General features: G+C 46.9%; 1 protein-coding gene across 3 annotated transcripts in view; it reads right to left on the reverse strand.

Moving 5' to 3' along the window:
- Positions 1-23,754, reverse strand: part of NEK1 (NIMA related kinase 1) — a 1,042,157-nt gene that overhangs the window by 703,839 nt on the left and 314,564 nt on the right. For all 3 annotated transcript variants that reach the window (XM_078677052.1, XM_078677050.1, XM_078677051.1), the window contains exon 14: positions 262-336. In XM_078677052.1, the coding sequence (XP_078533178.1) occupies positions 262-336 (75 nt within the window). The remainder of the gene's footprint in view (positions 1-261; positions 337-23,754) is intronic.

Consider the following 23,754-nt stretch of genomic DNA (forward strand, 5'->3'; position numbering starts at 1 on the left):
ACCTATTTTGGCATCCAACATGTCGTGGGACTGGGTAATCGCCGTCAGCAGGGCTGTTTTATCCGGTGCTGGTTCTCCCCCCTGGAGAAGATCTTTGATTGGATTCTTTAATTACCCTTGATTTGTACACCCCTCAATTCATTGTTTGCCTTTCTGAGACTAAGTCTGTGTGTTGAATATACTATTATCAATACATATGATAAAAGACGACAGTGAACAAGGTAGAGTGCTTAAACATTACTTATGAAAGCAACAACTTACCTTAATTTCACCACTGCCACCTGCGCCAATCACATTTCTCCATCCTTGTTCTCTGGCCCTGTTTATTCGTTCCATCTAAGGAAAATAAGTTACAATATAAAACCAGGATTTACACATGTTTTGCAGTACCATCACCTTCCTAAGTCATTGTTAAATTAATATGTTAAACTACATATATAAAGTGGAGACTTTTAATACTAGTTATACTAGTTATATTTCTTACATTGGTGCTCTGCACTGATGTTTACAATGGGGAAGATGTGAAAAGGAACAATCTCATAGGTTAATTGATCTATAAGGACATAAAAAGTTCATTATTTTTATGGTAACTCTAGTACTTCTTCTGCTGGCATTTTTTGGAGTCCTGATCAGAAGCTCCTTCCATAGCCATTTAATAAAGCTTTGCACATCAACACCATTAATGTAGGTCCACATTTTGTGACTGAGGGACTGATAAGTATTCAGATTATGAAGATCCCCATCAATAAGAGTAAACAATCACTAGAGAGAGGAAAATAGCGAAGACTGGAATCATCAGCATTATGGCTAAAAACACTAGAAAAACGATGTCAACTTCTGCCACCTTTTGGGAGTAAACCTCAAAAGTAAAATGCCAGCATAATATATTTGAGGGGTAGCAGACAGACAGACAGAAATGGATTGACACTGAGTTATATAAAGTTAAGTAAAGGGAAGGGATCGAGTTCTGCCAGAAATATTTAAAGGTTGTTCATGGAAATGTTGCGAATTAGAGTACCGGGTTTAATGAAAGCTAGTGACTGAGAAGAGAAATATAATTAACATCAATATCTTTTTTGAACAAACATGGAGGAATGGAACAATAATACATGTTTTATTGTCATTTTCAGTTACCCCTGACGAAGGGCCCGAGTGGCCTGAAATGCATTGGGTTTTTAATAAACTGCTATGATGAACTTGCGCTTGTACGTGTTCTTGTAAAGAGGTTCGGATGGCCCAACTAGAACATGAGAATCTTTGGAAAATGCATTTCCTTGCATGCGGATTTCAACAGCTTCGAATTGAATAATGTATGGATGATTTTTGGAGACAAATGAGGAAAATGGAAAATAATTGATGAATTGATGCAGAGGCGGTATCGGCTGTGCCAGTGGTTTGGGGTGAAATGTCGCCCCATTATAATGTTGTTTAGTTTAACACGTGCAGTTTCGGCTAGGCACGTTACCACTGAGCACGCAACGTTAAATTTGGAAGTTTAAATTCAAGAAAATAAAAACTCAAGAGACGGTGTGCAACCCGCACTTATGTGTTGTTTCAAATAGTTTAGCCCCTTCGGGTTTGCACACACAAAACACAGTGAGCGAAAACAGGATATTTTGGAAATTACGTCACTATCCTCATACAAGGCGGACTATCTTAGTTCTACTAGCAATGTTTATTTACATCTGAGTCAGACGAACATGGAAATATGAGCAAAAAAAATCGGACTTTCCACATGTTTTTCGTGATGCTAATGTCTTTAAAATAGTTATTAACCTGCACAGACAGCATTTACATTTGAGTATTACTACAAATATGTATGGCAACGCTGCATGTAACTACTGGGTGTATTATGGGAGTTGTAGTATAGAGGCAGATTCGGGTAATTAATGTGTCACAGGTGAACATCGGGTTTGAAAAAGTGGGAGGGTTTTTAGATGGGAGGGTTGAATGTGGAGTTTAAATCCGGGTGGTTGAAAGAGACCGGAAACTCCTTCGGTGAAAGACAGAGGAAGATGGTTGTTTGAAGCAGGTACGTGCTGGGCAGATAGAATGGAGCGGCACGGGTAGTGTAGAATGGGAAGTGGAGACTGAGGGTGCGTGTGAATGAGTGATGAGGATTGGGGAGAGAGTAGAGGGAGGAAGTACAGGGGTGAGTTTGGTGTAGGGAGAGAAAGTGGGGAGTTAGTACGAAGGAGATTGAGAAGGGGTGAAACTGAACTAGTTTGCTGTTGTTGTTAAATGAGGGATCTGAATGGATAGTGTATGAACAGAGGAGAATGATGGGAGAGGGAGTGAAAGTGTTTACGAGATGGGAGACAGAAATGGATTGACACTGAGTTATAAGAAATTAAGTAAAGGGAAGGGATCGAGTTCTGCCAGAAATATTTAAAGGTTGTTCATTGAAATGTTGCGAATTAGAGTACTGGATTTAATGAAAGCTAGTGACTGAGAAGAGAAATATAATTAACATCGATATCTTTTTTGTACAAACATGGAGGAATGGAACAATAATACATGTTTTATTGTCATTTTCAGTTACCACTGACGAAGGGCGAAAGTGTCCTGAAATGCATTGGGTTTTTAATAAACTGCTATGATGAACTTGCACTTGTACGTGTTCTTGTAAAGAGGTTCGGATGGCCCAACTAGAACATGAGAATCTTTGGAAAATGCATTTTCTTGCATTCGGATTTGAACAGCTTCAAATTGAATAATGTATGGATGATTTTTGGAGACAAATTAGCAAAATGGAAAATAATTGATAAATGAATTGATGCAGAGGCGGTATCGGCTGTGCCAGTGGTTTGGGGTGAAATGTCGCCCCATTATAATGTTGGGAAGCCGATAGAGCAATTACATGTGTGTCCTGGAAGGTTACATATATAGAGGATGCCAGTAAAGGCACTTTCACACTGGTAATGTGTGCTTACGCACCAAATTTAGTCTATGTCCATACACATAGTAGGTAAGGCGGTGCAAGATGCAATCCATTTGGGAATGATGATCTAACTCACGGCATGGATGGAATAACTGCCTCCACATGTAACACACAGTTACTCTGTACAATGCAGAATCCTGTTTCTATTCAAGTAAAACAGTAATGTACCCCAAACAATAAGGTTATCCAGTGGTACTCGGTTGAAGAGGTATGGGTGAGTGGGATGATGTTGATGGGCAAAATCTACTTGTCTCTGAAACTCAGTCACCAGCATGAAGACAAAAGTGAATTGAATTCCAAGAGACACTTTATCCTGACAAGCACAGTGCAGAGTTGATTGGTGTCTGGGGCCTAAGTCATGTACAAAATTATGGCAACTAAGAAGAAAGTCAAGACAGGAGCTTCAAGTTGAATAATGCCAAGGGCTCTAATATTTTATGTATTAATTAATCTGCTCAAGACCATGGTCAGAGCCCAAGAAACAACAGTCTGCCTGACCGGAAGAACCTTCAGATGTACTTTGACAACCTCGTTGGCAACGGAGAAGGATTCCACATTCCTGTTCATGTAGCCTCCCTGTGGCTGCAAAGTAGGTCTTGCAATTGTCCGCTTGACAACGTATTCATAAGGATGTATAGAAAATTATCAAGAGTGCAAATTGATAGCCATTGGAAAGATTCAATAATAGAACCTTAGCCAATTGTCACTGCATTTTATTTTGGTGTCGCACTTTCTGTAAACAACGAGGACACCAACGTTCATTAATTAGAGGCCGGAGCAGGCAAATACTAGTTCCACAGCAACCAGGTGACTAGGGTGAGAGATCATAGAGAAAGCTGCAGGACCATCATATCTTTACCGGGCATGAAGTCACTTCCCCAGAGGAGATGGATGAGTGTTTTTTGAAGGAGATGAAAGGGATCACGGGTGAGTACCTGAAAGAAGAATTTTCTGGAAAACTCTCAGAAACAGTGGGATCTGAGGAAGGTGTATAAGAACTTCACTCTCCAAATTATTATTAGGTCAAATATTCGACATGGCATCATGAACTGTGCCATACTGTACCCATTTTGGCAATGATTTTGTTTAGTACAATTGTAGCCCTACAGCCCCAGTTACATATTTTGATGTTCAACATATGTTCAAAATATAACTGATTGTGCAATGCCTGTAACTAGCTCCACAACATGCTTATAGGTGCCCTAGCACTTGTGGGGAAGTATTAACAGATTTTGAGGGGACTCATAGGAGAGCACAGCCAGTGTTTGCTGACAGCTGCAGTTACAGACTGGTATGCAACAGTATGAAAGATAGGATTGAACTTGCGAAACTGCTATACACTGGAAGAAAAGGTGGTGTGGGGTTCATTAATGAAGGTCTTGAGGGCAAAGGGTTAAGGGGTGTAATGGTTCACTGTTTGTTCTCATTTCTTCTATTTTGTTGTTGTTTCTAAATCGGACTTAAAAATAGGCTGTTACAGAATAATTGTACATAAAAATAGGCTGTTACAGAATAATTGTACAATCACTGAATAAGTCTCACTGTGAGAACTTGATTAATTTGGATACTGAACTTTTACTAGAAGATGAAAAAATAAAAAACACAGAAAAATTATGCGTACTTATATTCCTAGCAACTGCTGGGGTAGAGTTGAGCATTGAAAGAATGACAAACTCTGATACTGTTAGTGACCAGAAAACAAAGTCAAAACATTTTATTTCCCATTCTGTGTCTCCATTTCATCTTTTGTAGAGCAATGGAGGGCCAGCGAGAGAAAAATAATACAATTTGCTTCTACCAAACCACCGGCCATTTCACTGCTCTCCTGCTCAGATTCCAACCTGTTCAAGGACCTTCACTGCCTTAATTAACTGTTTTCCAAACCACTAGTCTCAAATTCAGAACACCTTAAGGAGTGCCACATGTTTTCTGCCACTGCTCCTTTTAACCCAGTTCTAGATTCTACTAGATTGGAATTACACTGTGGGGTATATTCACAAGAACGTGTGAGAACTACCGCAAGAGTAGTGTAACGCTACTTTCAACATCGCAGCCCATCGCAGGAATAGCCCTGTGTCAACGTGAAATTCACAATGCGGCGGTAGCATGCAATAGACACCAGATAACGCGTCAAATTAACGCCACGATGCAAAAATGCGATAGGCAAAAGCAAAAAACACATGCGATGAGGTCGACCGCGGTACAAAAAGTAGCGAAAACCAGCCACAGGACTGCAAATCCCACACGTCTGGCGGGACAATGCACCATAAAAACCACAGAAAAAAACACACCAGAAACAAGCCAAAGCATGTAACAACATGGATACACCCTGACCCAGCGCAGAGGGCAACTCAAACTGCAAAACCCCCACAGACTACCAGCAAGGAACAATGGGGTCGGGGAAGGCCAAGGAGAAGAGGGAGAGGAAGACTGGGTGCAGACCGCAGGAAAACCAGATCAGCCTCACGGAGGTGACAGAACACTACCAGCAACTGACCCATTAGCAGACCACCTAGATTGCAGTTGGAGTCTCGCAGAGGCCGATCGAGGAATCCAATAGGCGCCGGCATGACGTGACAGCCTAAACCTGGCAACAAACTGCTGCCAACAGGAAATGTTATAGCAAACAAAAGATGGACGGAATGCTGACAATGCAAACATTCTACCCCAGTCAAAAGATCTGGGTTAAATCCATAGTTCTTTTGCCCACTACGCCACCCCACTGTTCCCATGGGGCACAGGGTCACCGGTCCCAGGATGCTTGTTTCCGGTCCAGCGAGGACTTGGCCTGGCAGTTCGGTCTGGACTGTTCCCATGGGGCACAGGGTCAAGACTGATTTGCATATGGCTGGGTCCAAACTGGGTGGCGTAGTGGGCAAAAGAATGAAGGATTTAACCCAGATCTTTTGAGTGTGGGGAGAATGTTTCCATTGTCTGCATTCCGTCCATCATTTGTTTGCTGTAACACCAACAGGAAGGCAGCAACGGCGACAGGAGGCGTCAGTCCAGCGCCACCGGTGGAGCTGGAGGAAACCCAGGCCACAATCATCAGTGTGGAGACGATGCAAGGAGTAGGAAGTACGGACACAGCTCGAGTGGACCTGACACAACAACAACAGGGAGTGCAACGAACAGGGACTGGGGGTGGGGGGGGAGGAGATGGGCGCAATGGCATACATGCACAATGAGGTGTAGCACACTGCACACCCACAATCACCCAGGATCATGTCCCAGATCCCCTTGGCACACTGCAGCACACACACATAGCAAGCACAGCATGCCCACATTGACGACAACGTGGTACTATGCGCATAGCCGACACTGCAGAACATAGGACACAACTGGCTCCGCACATGCACAGAAACATGCCTACTACATCTGACAGAGCCGGAAACTGTGAAATGGAAATGTACGCGTACGACCTCACATTCGTCATATAGTCCAAATATACACTGTCCAGCAGAAGAATCCAGCACCCCCCAAACAGTCACAATGTACACTGCCATACAGTGTGCATGCAAACCAGCACAATGCGCCAACATATGTCAACACAAAGTAAATATGCATCTCCCCTTCACATCGCAGAGGGGCACACAAGACCTTCAGCAGAGCACAGAATACAACACATCTGTGATGCCGGAGAGGACCACCACACCGTTGACACAGACGCCCTACAACAGCCCATGGATATCCCACGCAACCCGCCACCAGGACTCGGCCAGCCAAGCTACTCAGAGAACACCGAGCCTGCAACAGACCACACAGCAGGAAGCACCCGCAAGCACAGCTGGCTCACGACACTTCACCCACCCACACATGGCTCCCCAATGTCATGGGTCAGCATGCCAAAAGGAGGTGGCCCAACAGGTGTTGGTGGGTGCCAAATCTATGGAATGTGAACCAGGACACATACGTAGGTGTCTATCACCCTTCGAGGACCACCCACACCCCACTAAGGAGACCCACACTGCCATAGAGACACATGCAGATGCACATTCACAGTACAGAACCAAGCCCAGGGGCGCTCTAATAGCAGTCACACACCCATGTTGGCTCTGAGTACGACGGCCCTGGCCACTCCCCTTACGAATTGAGTGGGTGAAGACAAAGCTACATGTCCAAACTACAACCTGCTTCCTGCAGTGACATGTCTGCATCCAATGTACACAGCACAATGTAATGCCGGAGGGCCTAGGGCCCCCATGCATACAACAAGACCACAGGGACACACACAGATATCATGTTGAATTGGCTAAGGGCACAAGCGCCCAGCCCCTTCATTGGCAGGGCCACTTGTACAGTGACACCTGTGCTGGATGTGTGTGGGGTGAGTGTAAGCCATATGCACAAAATGTTGGGTGCTGGCAACCACTTGAACATTGGACACCAATGCAACAGAAACAGAAAACACATGCATAACAGAGTCAACTGCTGAGCAACATGGAGTGAGCAGTATAAAGTCCAGAGGACAGGCAACATGCAAACAGAAGTGTCCGTGAATTGCAGTGCACTGGGGTTGGGATACTAGAGACGAGAGTGCTCATGTGAAGAAAAAGTCTCGGATTGTGATATATTCCTGATGCAGATGCAGTTAGACCTGCATCATCTTCCCCATCAATGTCTCAGGGCCCCCACACTGTTTAAGGTGACATAGCTGTGCAACCTTTCCACAGCACAAAACACAATAAGCAACGGACAATTTCCTGCAGTAAACTGAGTCACTGGCACCTGGAGCGCTGAGCAGGGTAGGAAGCAGATGATGGCATCCACGACAGGTCCGAGCAACTCCGTAATTCTGTCAAGGCCACCGTTTCGACTCTGGCAGATGGCGGTTGGAGGTTGTCCTCTCGGTGGTGGTGTGTGCCCCCTGCGGTGATGTGACATCCGGGCTGGTCTGGACTCGCTTTGGTGTGTGAGCCCTGGTGGGACGCATTTGGGCCCGGAGGCTGCGTACAGCGCAAGACAACAGAGAAATGGTGTTGATGACCCCAAGGCCAACGCTTCAGGGGCCATCCAATATCTCAGGAGAAGGGGTCTCTGCCCGGACCAGCACAGAGTTAGTGGCCTCGGATGCACTGCGGCTGGCAAAGTTACCCAGCCACGGGACGGTGACTTGGGGTGCAGTCAAATGCAAATGGGCCATGCGACCTGAGCAGGTTCCCATTGATGTCCGAGGTGTTTGTTGCGGAGGGTTGCGGGGGACAGTGGAAGGTGTCCTCCAGGGCATGATGCAGAAGGTTTGATTTTATCCGGAAGCAGCAAATGGAGGAGTGGAATGCTACAGCCTCGTTGCCACCACCAATTCGGTATCAACTACATGAGAATGAAACCTGCCCCCTAGTGCATAGACTCAGACGCCACCAAAGTTCGTCCAGAGAGTGTCCATGAATGTTGGGGAACAGAATTAGTGGCACCAGGGTTGAGATGGGATGCAGTCTGCGATGATGCTGGTACACTGATATGAACTCCGCCATTGCAGAATCAAGACTCTGTGACTTACTCGAGCGCAGCCTAGGCCGAGAGCAGTGTAGGCCGGAGGCAGCAGTCAGCACGGGCCATTCACAGAGTGTCGCCGGCATAGGTTAGTGGCCCCACCGGCTTGCATAGTTCAGGTTCAGTGGCACCACATGTTCGGTCACCTCCATGACTGTGACCGAGGTTTTCGTCCGGACTGAGCCACATCTTCCTCTTACTCCTCTCCGTGCAACCACAGGTGTGGACTCCACCATTCGTGATTCGTGACTAGGTGCTGGATGTGAGACGTACCGGTCCGCAGGTTAGTCCTCGACCCTCACCCACGTGTCGCCGGCTGGAGTTGAACAGGGTTTGTGGCAGCACGTGTCGCCGGCTGGCGTTGAACATGGTTTGTGGCAGCATGTGTCGCCGGCTGGCGTTAAACAGAGTTTGTGGCAGCACGTGTCGCCGGTTAGTGTTGAACAGGGTTAGTGCCAGCACGTGTCGCAAGATGCCCAAATGGAGCTATGCCTCACGGATATGGGAGGTCTGGTGATGTGGCCGCTGGCCCGGATTTGGGGTCACTGCCATTCAGGAGCCAGGACACAGTTTCACATATGGGACCTACTGGCCCCAGAGGACGCCGGTGGAGTATGTAAATGATGATGGAGTAATGTGGGCCAGCGTCGGAGGGCCAGCGGTGGTCTGAGGCGCTGGCAGGGTCGCGGGCCTCGGGCTTGGAGATTACACAGGCACGTGGTGGGCCCTCCTTGACACACGCCGGTGTCAGCTGGTGATCAGTGTGGCTTGGGTGCGCAGGGTCGGGCCTGACGGGTTCGTGGTCCAGCGGGCCGGGGTACGGTAGGCACACAGGATCGCAGGCAACTCCGCTAACGATGATGGCGTCGGCCTCATGGTGGGGTGGGAGGCGCCGCCCTGGCAGGGACGTTGGGCTTTCCGGAAGAGGACCACGCCCAGGGCTACGTGCTTTTTATACACACCCCTACGCTGGCCTGGCATACACCAGGCCAACCCACTCTGCTCACGCTTATTGGGGGGGGGGCGCGTAACAGGCAACATTTCCGCAAGGACCTCCACTAGCTGGGGTGACATGGTTGCGTCCGCTGTCCACTACATACACCAGAGGTGTATGTCGCCGTAGATATGGGTGTGTTCTGCATTCTGCGGTCTGTCCAGAACATAGCCGTGACTCTTTGCATTGCGTACTTTCCCAATCATGGTTCGACTGCATCCTTCACACATGCTTGGTTGACACCTTTCCCCACATTCGGCTGTTGTGTGACTGAGGTGCCATGCCATTGATTGGTCATGTTCACAGCTTGCCCAGGTTACCACTGTAAGTTCTTCTGTCGTGTCTGGTGGATGGGCATGTTGCTGAGCATGTTGGTTGTGATTTTGTGTCGTGCGCATTACCAGAGTTGTGGATTGCATGGTTGTGGAGTTGAGGTGAGGTGAGTGGGGTGTTAATTTGGAACTTGCCAAGGGGCTGTGCATTTCCCTTGGTGCCATACTGGGAACACTGGTTGCTGATAGACTGTCGGAGGGTGAAGGGATCATGCACACTGGCTGTGTATTTGGAGGCGTCATTGGTGAAGGTTCCACGGTGTTCTGATGTTGCCTGCACATTGATGTGTGACGTGTGCTTCCTGTTGCGGCGATTGTGTGCTGTGTCACCAGGGGACAGAGGTGGGACATGTGCGCAGTGGATTGCCCCCAAAACGTGTGTGCAACTGGCTGTGGTGGTGTATGGTCCTTTCTTGGCCTCCAGCGGTTCCTGCGCATTGTGTTGCACATATGGGGGCTGGGGTGCCCAGGTGATGGTGATGTCCAAGACAGGTGTGGAGGACTTGGATGTGGCTGGCTGTGAGACTCTGCCGACTCTGGCGGTTGTTGGTAGGGGTGTGCCAGAGGCTAACAGCTTGGTGTGGGGTGGGAAGTTGGTTGTCCGCTGTGTTGGTGCCGTTGGCCTGTTAGGCGATGGTTAGGATGGTTGTCCCTTTCAGCCTGTAGTGGACAGTGACATTGTCAGATGCTGGGCCTGTGAGGCAGGTGCGTTTCATGGGGGGCCACTGTCTTTGTTTGCGCTGCCTCTGTTGCTCCTTTCGAAGACGCCCTGGGCTGGGCTCCCTTTTGTGGTGCAGGCTGTGGTCTGACTTTATACCAGATCAGAGCAGGTGTTTATTTCCTGCTGCTAACGCGCCTTATCGCGTGTTTTGTGTTCTTATCGCCAATCTGGCTGGTTGTTGAGGTGTCGTGTTGTTGCGGCTTTTTGCACTGAAACACCTACTCTGCATCTCATTAGCGATAGTTGCGGGGGTCCTCTGTGGCGATGTTTTTTGCGGCAGCTATAGTGGGAAAACTGGTGCTGTGGGCTATTAGCACCAGTTTGTGAATAGGGGGGGTACATTTATCACGACTTTGGCTGCGATAAAGTGCTCCGTGTGAATATGCCCCTAAAGGTATTAGTCGACTGGGAAACTGACACTTAATGGGACCTGATAAATAGTATTCATGTGAATGCCCTCTTCCCTCCATCTGTGGGCAAGGAGCAAATTTAGCAGTGGACCGAAATAAAAAGAGTTTTTTAATAAGTGTGCCTTTCTGTTTCAGGGTGAGGGGGTGTTGTGGGGGTGTTGGCAGTGATTTTGAAGGTAGTGACAGTAGCAGTTGTGTGCATTTGCTTTTGGGGCGGCTTAGAATGGTGGTAAAACTGAGGTGAATGTATGTCCAGACATCCTGTTTTTGTTTCCTGTCTGTTTTTCTTTGTCCTGTGGTTTTAAGTATACCACAACCAAAGACAGTAGTAGACCAATGGGAAACCAGGAGCCATAGGAGCCCTAAATAGGGCTTGATGTTGTTCTCTCCTTTGGAACCGTGTGTGGAGGGTCTGCCCAGGAACAAAAACCCACAGAAAAAATCATAAGGGATCTTTGGATCCAATACACATACCAGATCATAAAGTGCTCTATTTCCTCCCTTCCTACTTCTTATAAGTAATGCCTGGGAAGATGATCTTAACATCCGGACAGACGCCTGAATTTTAAAAGGTATTTATTAAGCACATCTAACATCCTTAGGTCCCTTGACGCTGAGCACATCCAACTCATCACCTTTCTGATATAGGACATTCACAAACACACAAGCTGAGGCGTAAGGCGTAGAATGCTAGAAAAAGAAAGGTTTTTAACTGCTTCCTGAACTTTAACAATAAAGGTTCAAGCTGAACACTAATCGACAGCTTTGCAGCAACTACAGAAAAGGCCCGGTCATTTGGAGAGCCTCTGCTAGAAATTGGACTATTGAGTCGAAAAATTAGAACTTAAAATGAGAATATTTCAGATAAAAGATTAGGTCTATTATTGTAGACTGTTTGGCACACTACACATAGAGACTTTAATTTTATGCTCTTGCTGATTGACAGCCAGTGAAGATTCTCCAAAGCACAAAGGAAAATGCTACTTACCAGTATGCATCTGTTCTTGGCATGTAGAGCTGCAGAGTCGTACACTTTTGCAATAGATCGCCACCTGGTGTTGGGCTCGGATGATTGCAGGTTGTTGTCTTCTTGGAAATAGTCTTTGTAGTCACGAGATAGGTGACTCCTCCCTTGGACAATACTGCGCATGGCCATCGACTCCATCCTCAGATTGTTTTTTGCCATGATGGGAAATGATGGAGTTAGTAGAAGTAAAGAGAAAAGGATGTCCATGCGTGTGCATCTAAATAAGATGAAAACTGGAACGGATACAAGTCCCGGGGAGGCGGGGAGGCGTATACGACTCTGCAGCTCTACATGCCAAGAACAGATGCATACTGGTAAGTAGCATTTTCCGTTCGAGGCATATGAGCTGCAGATTGTACACTTTTGCATCGATTGTGCAGCAGTGTCTCCCATTAGCGGTGGTCGCTTGTATCCGTTGCAGTATTTTAAAACAGTGTTCTAAGGACAGCTTGGCCCACTGCAGCTTGCTGTTTGGCCTGCACATCAACACAATAGTGTTTAGTGAAGGTTTGTAGTGTAGACCATGTTGCTGCCTTGCATATGTCCTCTAGTGGTATATTTCCTAAGAAAGCCATAGAGGCTCCTAGTTTGCGAGTGGAGTGTGCTCTAGGAGGAACTGTTAGTGTATGTTTAGCTTTTTGTTTGCATATTTGTATACACTTTACAATCCACCTGGAGATTCCCCCCTTAGAGATGGGGTTGCCTTTGTGTGGGGGAGAGAAAGATACAAAGAGTTGTTTTGTCTTTCTAAAGGATTTAGTCCTATCTGTGTAGTATAACAGGGCTCTTCTAAAATCTAAGGTGTGTAAAGCCCTTTCTGCCACAGAGTCTGGGTTTTGGAAAAACTCAGGCAGCTCTACTGATTGGTTAAGATGAAAAGGAGTAATAACCTTTGGCAGAAATTGTGGATTAGGCCTAAGAACCACTTTATTAGGATGTATTTGAAAAAATTGTTCTTGTATTGTGAATGCTTGTATTTCACGAACTCTTCTGAGAGAGGTGATGGCAACAAGGGAAGCAGTTTCCCATGTTAGGAATTGCAATTCACACTTGTGTAAAGGCTCGAAAGGGGGTCCCATAAGTCTTGTAAGGACAATGTTTAGGTTCCATACTGGAGCAGGTGGTAACCTAGATGGGGTTATTTGTGTTAATCCTTCCATGAATGCTTTAATTGCAGGTACTCTGAAGAGAGATAGATGTTGCCTATTTTGTAAATAGACTGCAATTGCTGCCAGATGCAGACGTGTGGAAGAATAAGCCAAATTAGACCTTTGTAGATGTAAAAGGTAACACATGATATTTTGGATGGAAGCATCCAGTGGATCAATGTGATTATTGTTACAATATATTGCAAATCTTTTCCACTTAGCGGCATAACACACTCTGGTAGTGGGTCTTCTAGCTTCTTTTATTATGTTCATACAGTCTGGTAGCTGGTTTAAGTAACCAAACTCTAAGACTTCAGGAGCCAGATCGCCAAATTCAGTTGGCTTGGTTCTGGGTGTCTTATTTCTCCATGGTTCTGTGTTAACAGGGAGGGCGTGAGCTTTAACTTTTGATGTGGAACCAGTGAGAGATCTAGTAGTGTGGTGAACCACGGCTGGCGTGCCCATGTGGGAGCTACTAGTATTAGCTTGAGAGACTGTTGTCTGAGCTTGCGCACTACTAGTGTAATGAGTCGGAGAGCAGGAAAAGCGTACGCAAATCTGTCTGACCAGTTCATCCATATCGCATTCCCTTCCGACTGTGGGTGTGAAAACCTGGCGGCGAAGGTTGGGCATTTTGCGTTTTCGTGGGTTTCAAACAGATCTATCTGTGGATGTCCCCACATTTGGAAGAATGGTTGAAGCACTTGTGGATGTATTTCCCATTCGTGAATCTGTTGTGACTGTTGACTCAACAGATCTGCTATCTGTCGGATTGTGAATTCCTGGAAGGTGTTCTACTGTCAGGTGTATGTTTTGAGGAATGGCCCATCTCCTAATGTTCTGCGCAAGCTGGGACAGTTGTAGAGAGTGTGTCCCCCCCTGTTTTTGTATATAGTACATGGCTGTCATATTGTCCGTCCGGATTAAGACAGCTTTGTTTTGTACTTGAAACGTTTTGAGTGCTAGGAATATTGCTAGCAGCTCTAGATGGTTGATATGGAACATTTTTTGCTGGTTGTTCTATTGGCCTTGTGTGGTATATTGTAAGAGATGGGCTCCCCATCCTGTGAGGGATGCGTCTGTTGTGAGCACTATTTGTGGAACAGGCTCTAGGAACGACCGTCCCTTTGTCAAGCTTTTGGTGTTCCACCATTGCAGAGAGCGATATGTACGGTCGCCTACCAACACCAAGTCTGTGAGCTGACCTTGAGCCCGATTCCACTGTTGTGCTAGACATTCCTGTAACGGACGCATTTGCATTCTTGCATGTGGAACTATGAAGATGCAAGTTGCCATCCTGCCTATTAGTCTCATGAACACTTTGGCTTGGAGAGACTGCTGGTGTTGAAAAATGGAGACTACGGTCTGAATGCTCTGTATCCTGGCTGGACTGGGATACGCTAGAGCTGTAGATGTGTTTATGGTAGCTCCTAGATACTGATGAACGTGCGAAGGCTCTAGGTGCGACTTGGTGTAGTTCATGATAAACCCTAAGTCGTGCAGTGTTTGAATTGTTTGCTTTGTGTGTTGGACACATTGACTGAATGATTTTGCTTTTATGAGCCAATCGTCTAAGTAAGGGAAGACGTGTATCTGTTGTCTTCTGAGATGTGCTTCTACTACTGCTAAGCACTTTGTGAACACTCGTGGTGCTGTTGTGACTGTATGTAATGGTTGAGGGGCCTGTGGTCAAGAATTGGCCGTAGTGTCCCGTCCTTTTTGGGGATTAGAAAGTACAGGGAGTAAACTCCTGTTCCCTGTTCTTCTAAAGGAACTAATTAAATAGCATCTTTTTGTAGAAGTGCTAGAACTTCCTGTTGAAGCAGAGTCATATGGTCTGTAGACATTGGACGCTGCCTGGGTGGTATGTTTGGGGGGGTTGCTGTGAGCTCTAGGCAGTAGCCATGTTGGATAATTTGTCTCACCCACCAGTCTGTTGTGATGGAACTCCAGACAGGTCGGAACTGTGATAATCTGCCTCCCACAGTGGAATGCTGTAGGGGAGGCAGAGGGAAGTCACTGCTTGGGAGTGGAAGAGGAGCGGTTGTTACCTCTACCTCTTCCCTTATTATTATTGCCTCTGTATCCTCCTCTAAAGTAGCCTGTATTGGATGAGGTCTGTGTGTGCGTTTTGAAAGATGATGTCGTATCTGCGCCGGTTTGCTTTGAGCCTCCTCTATAAAAGGAGCGGCGAAAAGAACTTATAGTCTGTGCGGATTGTAATGCACCCATAGACTTAGCTGTGTCTGTTTTCATTTTTTCCAGTGTAGTGTCTACTTCCGGCCCAAACAATTGGTTTTGATTGAAGGGCTGATTCAAGATGGTAGTCTGAACCTCCATCTTAAACCCTGAAATGCGTAACCACGCATGTCGTCTGAGTATAACACTAGTATTGACTGCTCTGGATGCTGTGTCAGCTACATCTAGTGCACATTTAATTGAGGCATTAGATATTAGATATTAATTTGCCTTCTTGTATGAGCTCTGTTGCCTGATCTTTGTATTGATCTGGGAGGTGCTCTAGCAGTTTTTCTAATTGGTCGTAGTGAGCCCTGTCATAGCCTGAGAGCAGGGCTTGTGTATTTGCTATGCGCCATCAATAACTTTGGATTCCTTGTCAGGTGAGGGCGTGTCACCAGAAGTCTGGGAATTAGCCCTTTTCCGTGCATTAGACACTACTAAAGAGTCTAGTGGCAGATGTCCCTTAATATAGACTGGATCAGATGGTGCTTGTCTATATTTCTTTTCTATTCTTGGATTTAATACTCTGCAACGTACCGGGTCTTTAAATACTTCTGGAGCATGTTTAATGACTCCTTTGATCATGGGTAGTAGTATTTGCGTAGACCATTGTGACTGCTCAAATGTATCAAGTAAAAAATCCTCATCAATAGCATCAGAGTGCAATGAAACCCAGTGGTAAAGGGCAGCTCTATTTAAGAGATGATTAAACCTATCTTCTGGAGGGGAAGGTTTTGTTGGGTAGGATTGAGGATCAGGAATGTCAGGCACATTGTGTTGTGCGAAGTCATATAAATCATCCTCTCTAGGATATGTATCTGCATTGATATCTTCATCTACAGGGTATGCATTTGACTCTGTTATGTCATTCCCTCCACCTAGATCATACTCTTCATCAGTGTGGTGTGATGATGCAGGAGATTGAACAGGAGAAACTGCAGGTGAAATGTAAGGAGGGATAGGAGAGGAAGAAGGTGAAGGAGAGGAAGGGTGCATTGGAGAAGTTGCACAATCTTTCCTTTTGGCAGGAACCACAGGTAGAAGTGGTGTGTCTGCTGGTCTCTTCTTGTAAGGAATAGCTTCCACATGTCCAGTTTTTGGGTTGATATGGACTCTTTTGTTTAGGATCTGGTCTAAACAGTTCTTCTTCCTCTGCAACCTTCTTCGGCGTCGATTCTTTCGGTGCCGATAGGGGTTGTTTTGTGTTTTTTGCTGTAGGAGGCATTACAGAGTCCCGTGGCAAATTTGTCGGTGTCGAAGGTGGTTTTGGCTTGGTAGGCTTTTTTAGAGGGTTTAGGTGTCTCTGAATCAAGCCTTGGAGTCTTTGGTACTGAGGTTGGAGTTTTTGGAGTGGAAGCAGGTCTCATTGGCTTTGAGGCGTCGGACGCTGGCTTCCCATCCTTATTTTTGGAATCGGAAGGTTTCGGAGCCGGAGCTTATTGCGGATCCGGTACAGTTTTTGGCTTCGGCACCGGTGCATCTTTTGGTTTGGGTGCCGAAGGATCTTTGTCTTTGGGCACCGAAGGGCGTTTTGGCTTCGGTGTCGAAGAATCCTTCGGTGTCGAAGGATGTGTATGCTTTGGTGCCGATGGAAGAGGTGGAATTGGCACGTGTGGTTTTGTCGGTGCCGAGGCACTGGAAGGCGTATTGTTTTCCTCGGAGCCGAGCCCGAAGGCGGGGCGTTTGAGGGAATATTTCGGTCTCGACTGGGCCCCATGGGCGGAGTGCTGACCGTTGCCTTTGGCTTGGGTAGTGTCTGTTGTGCAGGGGCGAGAGTACCCACGGGTTGACGAGATGGGATCGAGTCATCTGAGTCCTCTGCCTCTGATATGATCTGGAGATCAGGCGAGTCTTCCTCGGCGGCAAGTGGAGCCTCGTCTTTGGAGATGTCCTCGCCCTCGGAGATGTCTTCTTCGACGATCTCCTCCTCGAAAATGGACTCCGGTGCTGGGGCCGTTCTTCTCATCTCGTGTCGACGTGCCCTCCGATCCTGAATGGTCTTCTTCGATCGGAAGGATGCACAAGCTGTGCAGGTCGACTCGTCGTGTTCCGGCGATTGACAGAGGTTGCAGACCTCGTGATGGTCGCTATGAGGGAATTTTGCTCGACATACCGGGGATCTCTTGAATGGAGTTCTGTCCATGAGGTGTAGGCCGTACGGCGCCGATCGGCCCAACGGCCCGCGTCGACGCACCGGAATGTAGCTGATGATGTAAAAAAGTCTATTCGATGTCGAAAATGTTTGTATAAAGTTTTTACGCTTCGAAGTTGCGGAAAAAGTCTTTTCTAGCCGGAGCGGAAAACTTTCATCCGAAATCCGAGTGGTGGAAAAAAACAATCTGAGAATGGAGTCGATGACCATGCGCAGTATTGTTCAAGGGAGTAGTCACCTATCTCGTGACTACAAAGACTTCTTCCAAGAAGACAACAACCTGCAATCATCCGAGCCCAACACCAGGTGGCGATCTATTGCAAAAGTGTACAATCTGCAGCTCATATGCCTCGAACATAGACTTACATTTAAAATCATTCCGGCTGCAGCATTTTGAACAATCTGCAATTTGCTCAATTACTTTGCATATCCTAACATAATTCCAGTACACCAGAACTGCGGACACAAAAGTACTCGTATTTTGCTTCCTTTGCTGGAAATTTAAAACGGCAAAACCCAGGCATTCCCTGCATGATAAAGGACAAACCCCTGACCACCTGGAAACCCCAGACCACCCGACAGTCCTGTACAAGGCTCAGAATATCAACCATATTTGTGTGGTGAATGCCTAAATAGGCTGCAGTGATACTTCATTTATTGATCTAAGTGACCAGGATAAAGGCCAACACCAAAGAATAATAAAAACTAAAATGGGCCACACAGCTGCGGGGACATTTTTTTGCTTTACTTGCATATAAGCCACATCCAACCCTGGATGGAATACGAGGCTCTCACTGCACAGGGTCAGGACCCCACTCTTCCTAGGTGCTACAATTCTTAAGTTATTGTAAATTGAAAACTCTAAAGGGAAGATCCTAGCTGGGGCTGACAAAGCCATTGGGAGCAGCGAGTGCTCATAGCCACAATTCAGACTTTCAATGACCCTTTTTGAGATGGAGGCTAGTTTTGAGAAAACTGGCTTTTCTAGAGAAAAGCATTCATTTTAAATATTTTTTCATGTGCTGCAGTTTCACACATATGCAAGGGAATATTCAATTCTAATGATTATCAGTGGAGATCCCCTGAAGGAGAATTTTGTTTTTATAAAAATCAGAGTAAACCCAACAGTTGCCAAATATATCTGAGAGCTCATGAACACTGCACACATTATACCACTGGCCACAGAAGTCCATGTTATCAGAAACATTAGCCCATAGCAGGTAAACACTATAACACATTTAAAATCCTACTTAATCCGTAGAACGTGCTAGCACCTTATGACTTTCTGCTTACCTGGGTTTTTAAACCATACTGTTTCCTAGAGTAAAGCCTTGCCTGCTCAGTTTCCTGAGACTTGGATATTCAAGTGAAAATTTAAAGTAATTGCTTTGATGGCCCTTACAGTATAATGGTAAAGAAAATAATCCCTACAAGAGACAAGACACTTACCCACTAAGTGCCCCAGGACTCCAAGACAATTGCTCATAATCAGAACTGTGGAGGAGAAAGTAGAGGATAATACCTGCTTTTGAGCCAAATCTCCTGCTCTGCCCCCACCCTGTCAGCCCCAGGATTCCCTCCTGAAGCTCTTTCACCTCTCCTTGGTGAAAAGGAAGACCTCACACTTTTGAGTCACCATACCCCTTATCCATCTACATCCAAGGAACACTATGGTAACTTTTCCCACTGGGAACCAAATTTAATCAGTTACTGCCCTTTTTCAAAGAAGGGGACCTACATTTTCTTAACATTAGAAGAGATGCTACTAGGTCCAGACTTTTGAAACAAGATTACTTTGCACATTGGATAGGTCTAAGCGTACGGTTTATTATTAAACAAGAAACACAGGAGGTAAACAACTTTTACCACGAAAGGTTTTCCCCGCAGGGAATTACAACGGGGTCGTAACCACGCATACCATTACTCCGCGAGTCGTAACGACGACTTGCGGAGGGGGCAGAAGGTGTTGGATTTAAAATCTAACACCTTCCCTACTGTCCGCACAGACTAGAGTTGAAATAGTAAATTATACTATTCCAACATCCAGCACCCCCCCCTCCGCAAGTCGTTGTTATGACTTGGGGGTAATGGTATGCATGGTTACAACGCGGTCGTTGTTACGACCGCGTTGTAATTCCCTGCGGGGGAAAATGATGCCTAAAAAAGAGGTATATTCAACACAGGAGGGCAGAAAAAACACATAATTCCATATGGGAACTGGGTACCAAACAAATAAAAAGACAAGGTTTCCAACAGAGTTACTTATTTCCATTTATCAGATTCCTACTGTGACAAAAACATCACTATGCCATTAAATGATGTATGAGGAGGCCTTGGAGTATAGAAGAAGATCTAGTTTAGTACTCTTAGTGCCCCCTTAGTTAAATAAGACCCTGTTTCCTCCTGAGGCGAAAAGCCGGGAGTCTGTCTGCATATTTTTTTAATACTTTGTGTCACTATTTACCTGTTGTTTTTAATAGCACTCTTCTCCTGGCACCACAGAACTCTGTTTATCAAACTCTCCGCACAGCGGATCTTAGCGCTGGCTGTGGAATCGAGTTTCCCCAACAAATCACGCCGCCATTGACAGCGAGCGGCGAGGCCACGCCCACTCGAGGCCACGCCCCCCGCCTCGCTCGATAAAACGCTGAAGACAAGCGTCTTGAGCCAGAACCTGTTTCCTCCTGAGGCGAAAAGCCGGGAGTCTGTCTGCATATTTTTTAATACTTTGTGTCACTATTTACCTGTTGTTTTTAATAGCACTCTTCTCCTGGCACCACAGAACTCTGTTTATCAAACTCTCCGCACAGCGGATCTTAGCGCTGGCTGTGGAATCGAGTTTCCCCAACAAATCACGCCGCCATTGACAGCGAGCCGCGAGGCCACGCCCACTCGAGGCTACGCCCCCCGCCTCGCTCGATAAAACGCTGAAGACAAGCGTCTTGAGCCAGAACCTGTTTCCTCCTGAGGCGAAAAGCCGGGAGTCTGTCTGCATATTTTTTAATACTTTGTGTCACTATTTACCTGTTGTTTTTAATAGCACTCTTCTCCTGGCACCACAGAACTCTGTTTATCAAACTCTCCGCACAGCGGATCTTAGCGCTGGCTGTGGAATCGAGTTTCCCCAACAAATCACGCCGCCATTGACAGCGAGCCGCGAGGCCACGCCCACTCGAGGCCACGCCCCCCGCCTCGCTCGATAAAACGCTGAAGACAAGCATCTTGAGCCAGAACCTGTTTCCTCCTGAGGCGAAAAGCCGGGAGTCTGTCTGCATATTTTTTAATACTTTGTGTCACTATTTACCTGTTGTTTTTAATAGCACTCTTCTCCTGGCACCACAGAACTCTGTTTATCAAACTCTCCGCACAGCGGATTTTAGCGCTGGCTGTGGAATCGAGTTTCCCCAACAAATCACGCCGCCACTGACAGCGAGCCGCGAGGCCACGCCCACTCGAGGCCACGCCCCCCGCCTCGCTCGATAAAACGCTGAAGACAAGCGTCTTGAGCCAGAACCGGTTTCCTCCTGAGGCGAAAAGCCGGGAGTCTGTCTGCATATTTTTTAATACTTTGTGTCACTATTTACCTGTTGTTTTTAATAGCACTCTTCTCCTGGCACCACAGAACTCTGTTTATCAAACTCTCCGCACAGCGGATCTTAGCGCTGGCTGTGGAATCGAGTTTCCCCAACAAATCACGCCGCCATTGACAGCGAGCCGCGATGCCACGCCCACTCGAGGCTACGCCCCCGCCTTGCTCGATAAAACGCTGAAGACAAGCGTCTTGAGCCAGAACCTGTTTCCTCCTGAGGCGAAAAGCCGGGAGTCTGTCTGCATATTTATTTTTTTTTTTTAAGTTTATTTTTGTGCAGGTAAAAAAGAATACAGTCGCATCAGCCTTATTTTCAACCTGGGAAAACTTACATCATATTTCTATATCCACAGCCTTCAAGCCCACAACCCGGGGGCCGGGCGGCGACTTAGTTTTTGTGAAGTGATTTGCATAGACTTATGAGCACTTTACTTAGCTCCCCAGACCTGCTTTTGTTTTATTTTTTCTCCCACAACTCCCCCCCCCTCCCACCCCCCCCTATCTACAAAACTGGTCGGTTTCCCCTCTCAACGTGGTAACAGTCCGATCACATGTCCATCAAACTAAGTGTCACTAGCCCATCAGTGCCATTTGTGCCTACTCTACTGATGCCTGTCTCCCTCCCCATGTTACTGTCTAACACCTTACATGTGCGGTGTCTCTAAGGTCTCAGTGTCTCGCTCTGCAACCGAGCATTAATCGTTATCGGGTGGTCTCCCGCTCCCGCCTCTTCTCTCAATTCGTCTATGGGTCACTTCCCAAATGCCCGGCTTCTAGGCCATGGTATTGTCCCATTTACCCCATACCTTTCGGAATTTTTTGGGACAGCCTCTCGCTTTGTATGTCACTCGTTCTGCAGCCATATATAAGTCTAACCCTCTCCTCCACTCCCCTACTTCCGGCCTTTCCGCCACCCCCCAGTATTTTGCAATATCCCTTTTCGCCACTACTAAAGCCAGCACCAGGAAAATAATATGTGGGCGCGGCAGGTCTACTTCTGTCACCATTCCCAGTAGTGCCAGTTTCGGGTCCAGTGTCAGCTCCACCCCCAGTACCTCCCCCAATTCCGTGAAGATGTCAGACCAATACTTTTGAATCGCCGCACAGGACCAGATAGTGTGGTAGAAGTCCCCTTGTTCGGCCCTGCATCGAAGACATGTGTCATCTGTTATCCTTCCCATTTTGAGGAGACGTCTCCTATCAAAGTACGTCCTGTGCAGCACATTCAATTGAATCAGCCTTAGCCGAGACTTAATGGCCACTTCTCGGGGGTGCATCAGGATCAGCTCCCAGTCTAAATCTTCTAATTGCCCCACTTCCGCCTCCCACACTCCCCTGAGTTTCGCCAAATTCCCAAACATATTATTTGTGAGTGTTTTGTATGTGAGTGACACTGCCTGGTGTATTATTTGTTCCTGTAAGAGTCTTCCTTCTAGAGGTGAATATTCCGGTATATCTTGTAACGATATCTTCTGTGCTTTCCAGGCATGTACTAGCTGCAAGTGTTTGTACTGTTGTGAGCGGTGTAATCCAAACTCTGCCTGCAACATTGCGAATGTCTTCAGCTCACCTTGCCTAATCACGTCCCCGATAGTAGATATCCCTATGTCGTCCCACCTTTGGAAGCCTTTCAATTTATGAAGTTCCGTGAGCCAGTTGCAGTGCCATAGTGGTGTCTGGCGTGTAGGTTTCTCCTCCCACCCCGTGGATCTCGTAGCCCGCGTCCATGCTCGAATCGTGATCATGGTAGCGGGCAGGAGCTTTCTTCCCGCCTTCCCCCCATACAAGTAGTGAAGTATATTATGTGTGGACAATTTATGTCTTTCCAATGCATATGTCGGGTGGTCCACTGGTGCATGTAACCAGTCGTTTATGGGGGTCAAGTGTTCCGCCCAGTAGTATGCCTCCAGGTTCGGCAGTGAGATCCCTCCACTGTATTGGTGTCGTTGGAGTGTTTGGAGTGCGATGCGTGGCTGTTTGCCTAGCCATAGGAATGATCGCAAGTCTGCATGGATTTTGGTGATCGTGTTAGCCGGGAGTGGGTAGTATTCATTCTGAAGTGCGTAGAGGAATTTGGGTAGTGTAATCATTTTGTACATTGCCGCCCTTCCCAGTAGGGTAAGTGGTAGCAGCCTCCATCTCTTCATATCGTCCACAGCCTCTTTCATTATTCGTTCCACATTATTCTGGAACGAGAGCTTTTTGTCCAGAGTGATATAGACCCCAAGGTACTGGAACCCCTCCGCAGTAGTGAGTAAACGGTCTGGTAGCGTCACTTCTGTCACTGGTCCCCGCGGCGTATACAAGACTGATTTGTGCCAGTTGATGGTATGGCCTGCCATCGCCCCAAAGCCCTCTAACTCTCTGAACAATGTCTCTACTGAGACCTCGGGTTTCGTAATGTATAGTAATACATCGTCTGCATATAGTGAAACTTTCTCCTGCGCCTCCCCTGAGTCACTCCACGTGAAACCATGGATCCCTGGGTTCTGCCGAATTTTGGCCGCCAAGATTTCTATCGTGAGTGTAAAGAGTAGCGGGGACAGCGGGCATCCTTGTCTGGTGCCCCTCTCTACACGGAATTCACGTGATAACCAACCATTCACTCGTACCCGCGCTTTCGGTGCCGAGTACAGCAGCCCTATCCATTTCTGGAAGTGTGGACCAAAACCAAACCGCCTCAACACCGCCATAAGAAAAGGCCAG

This window comes from Lissotriton helveticus, chromosome 2_1 (genome assembly GCF_964261635.1).
Source record: "Lissotriton helveticus chromosome 2_1, aLisHel1.1, whole genome shotgun sequence".
NCBI classification, from domain to species: Eukaryota; Metazoa; Chordata; class Amphibia; order Caudata; family Salamandridae; genus Lissotriton; species Lissotriton helveticus.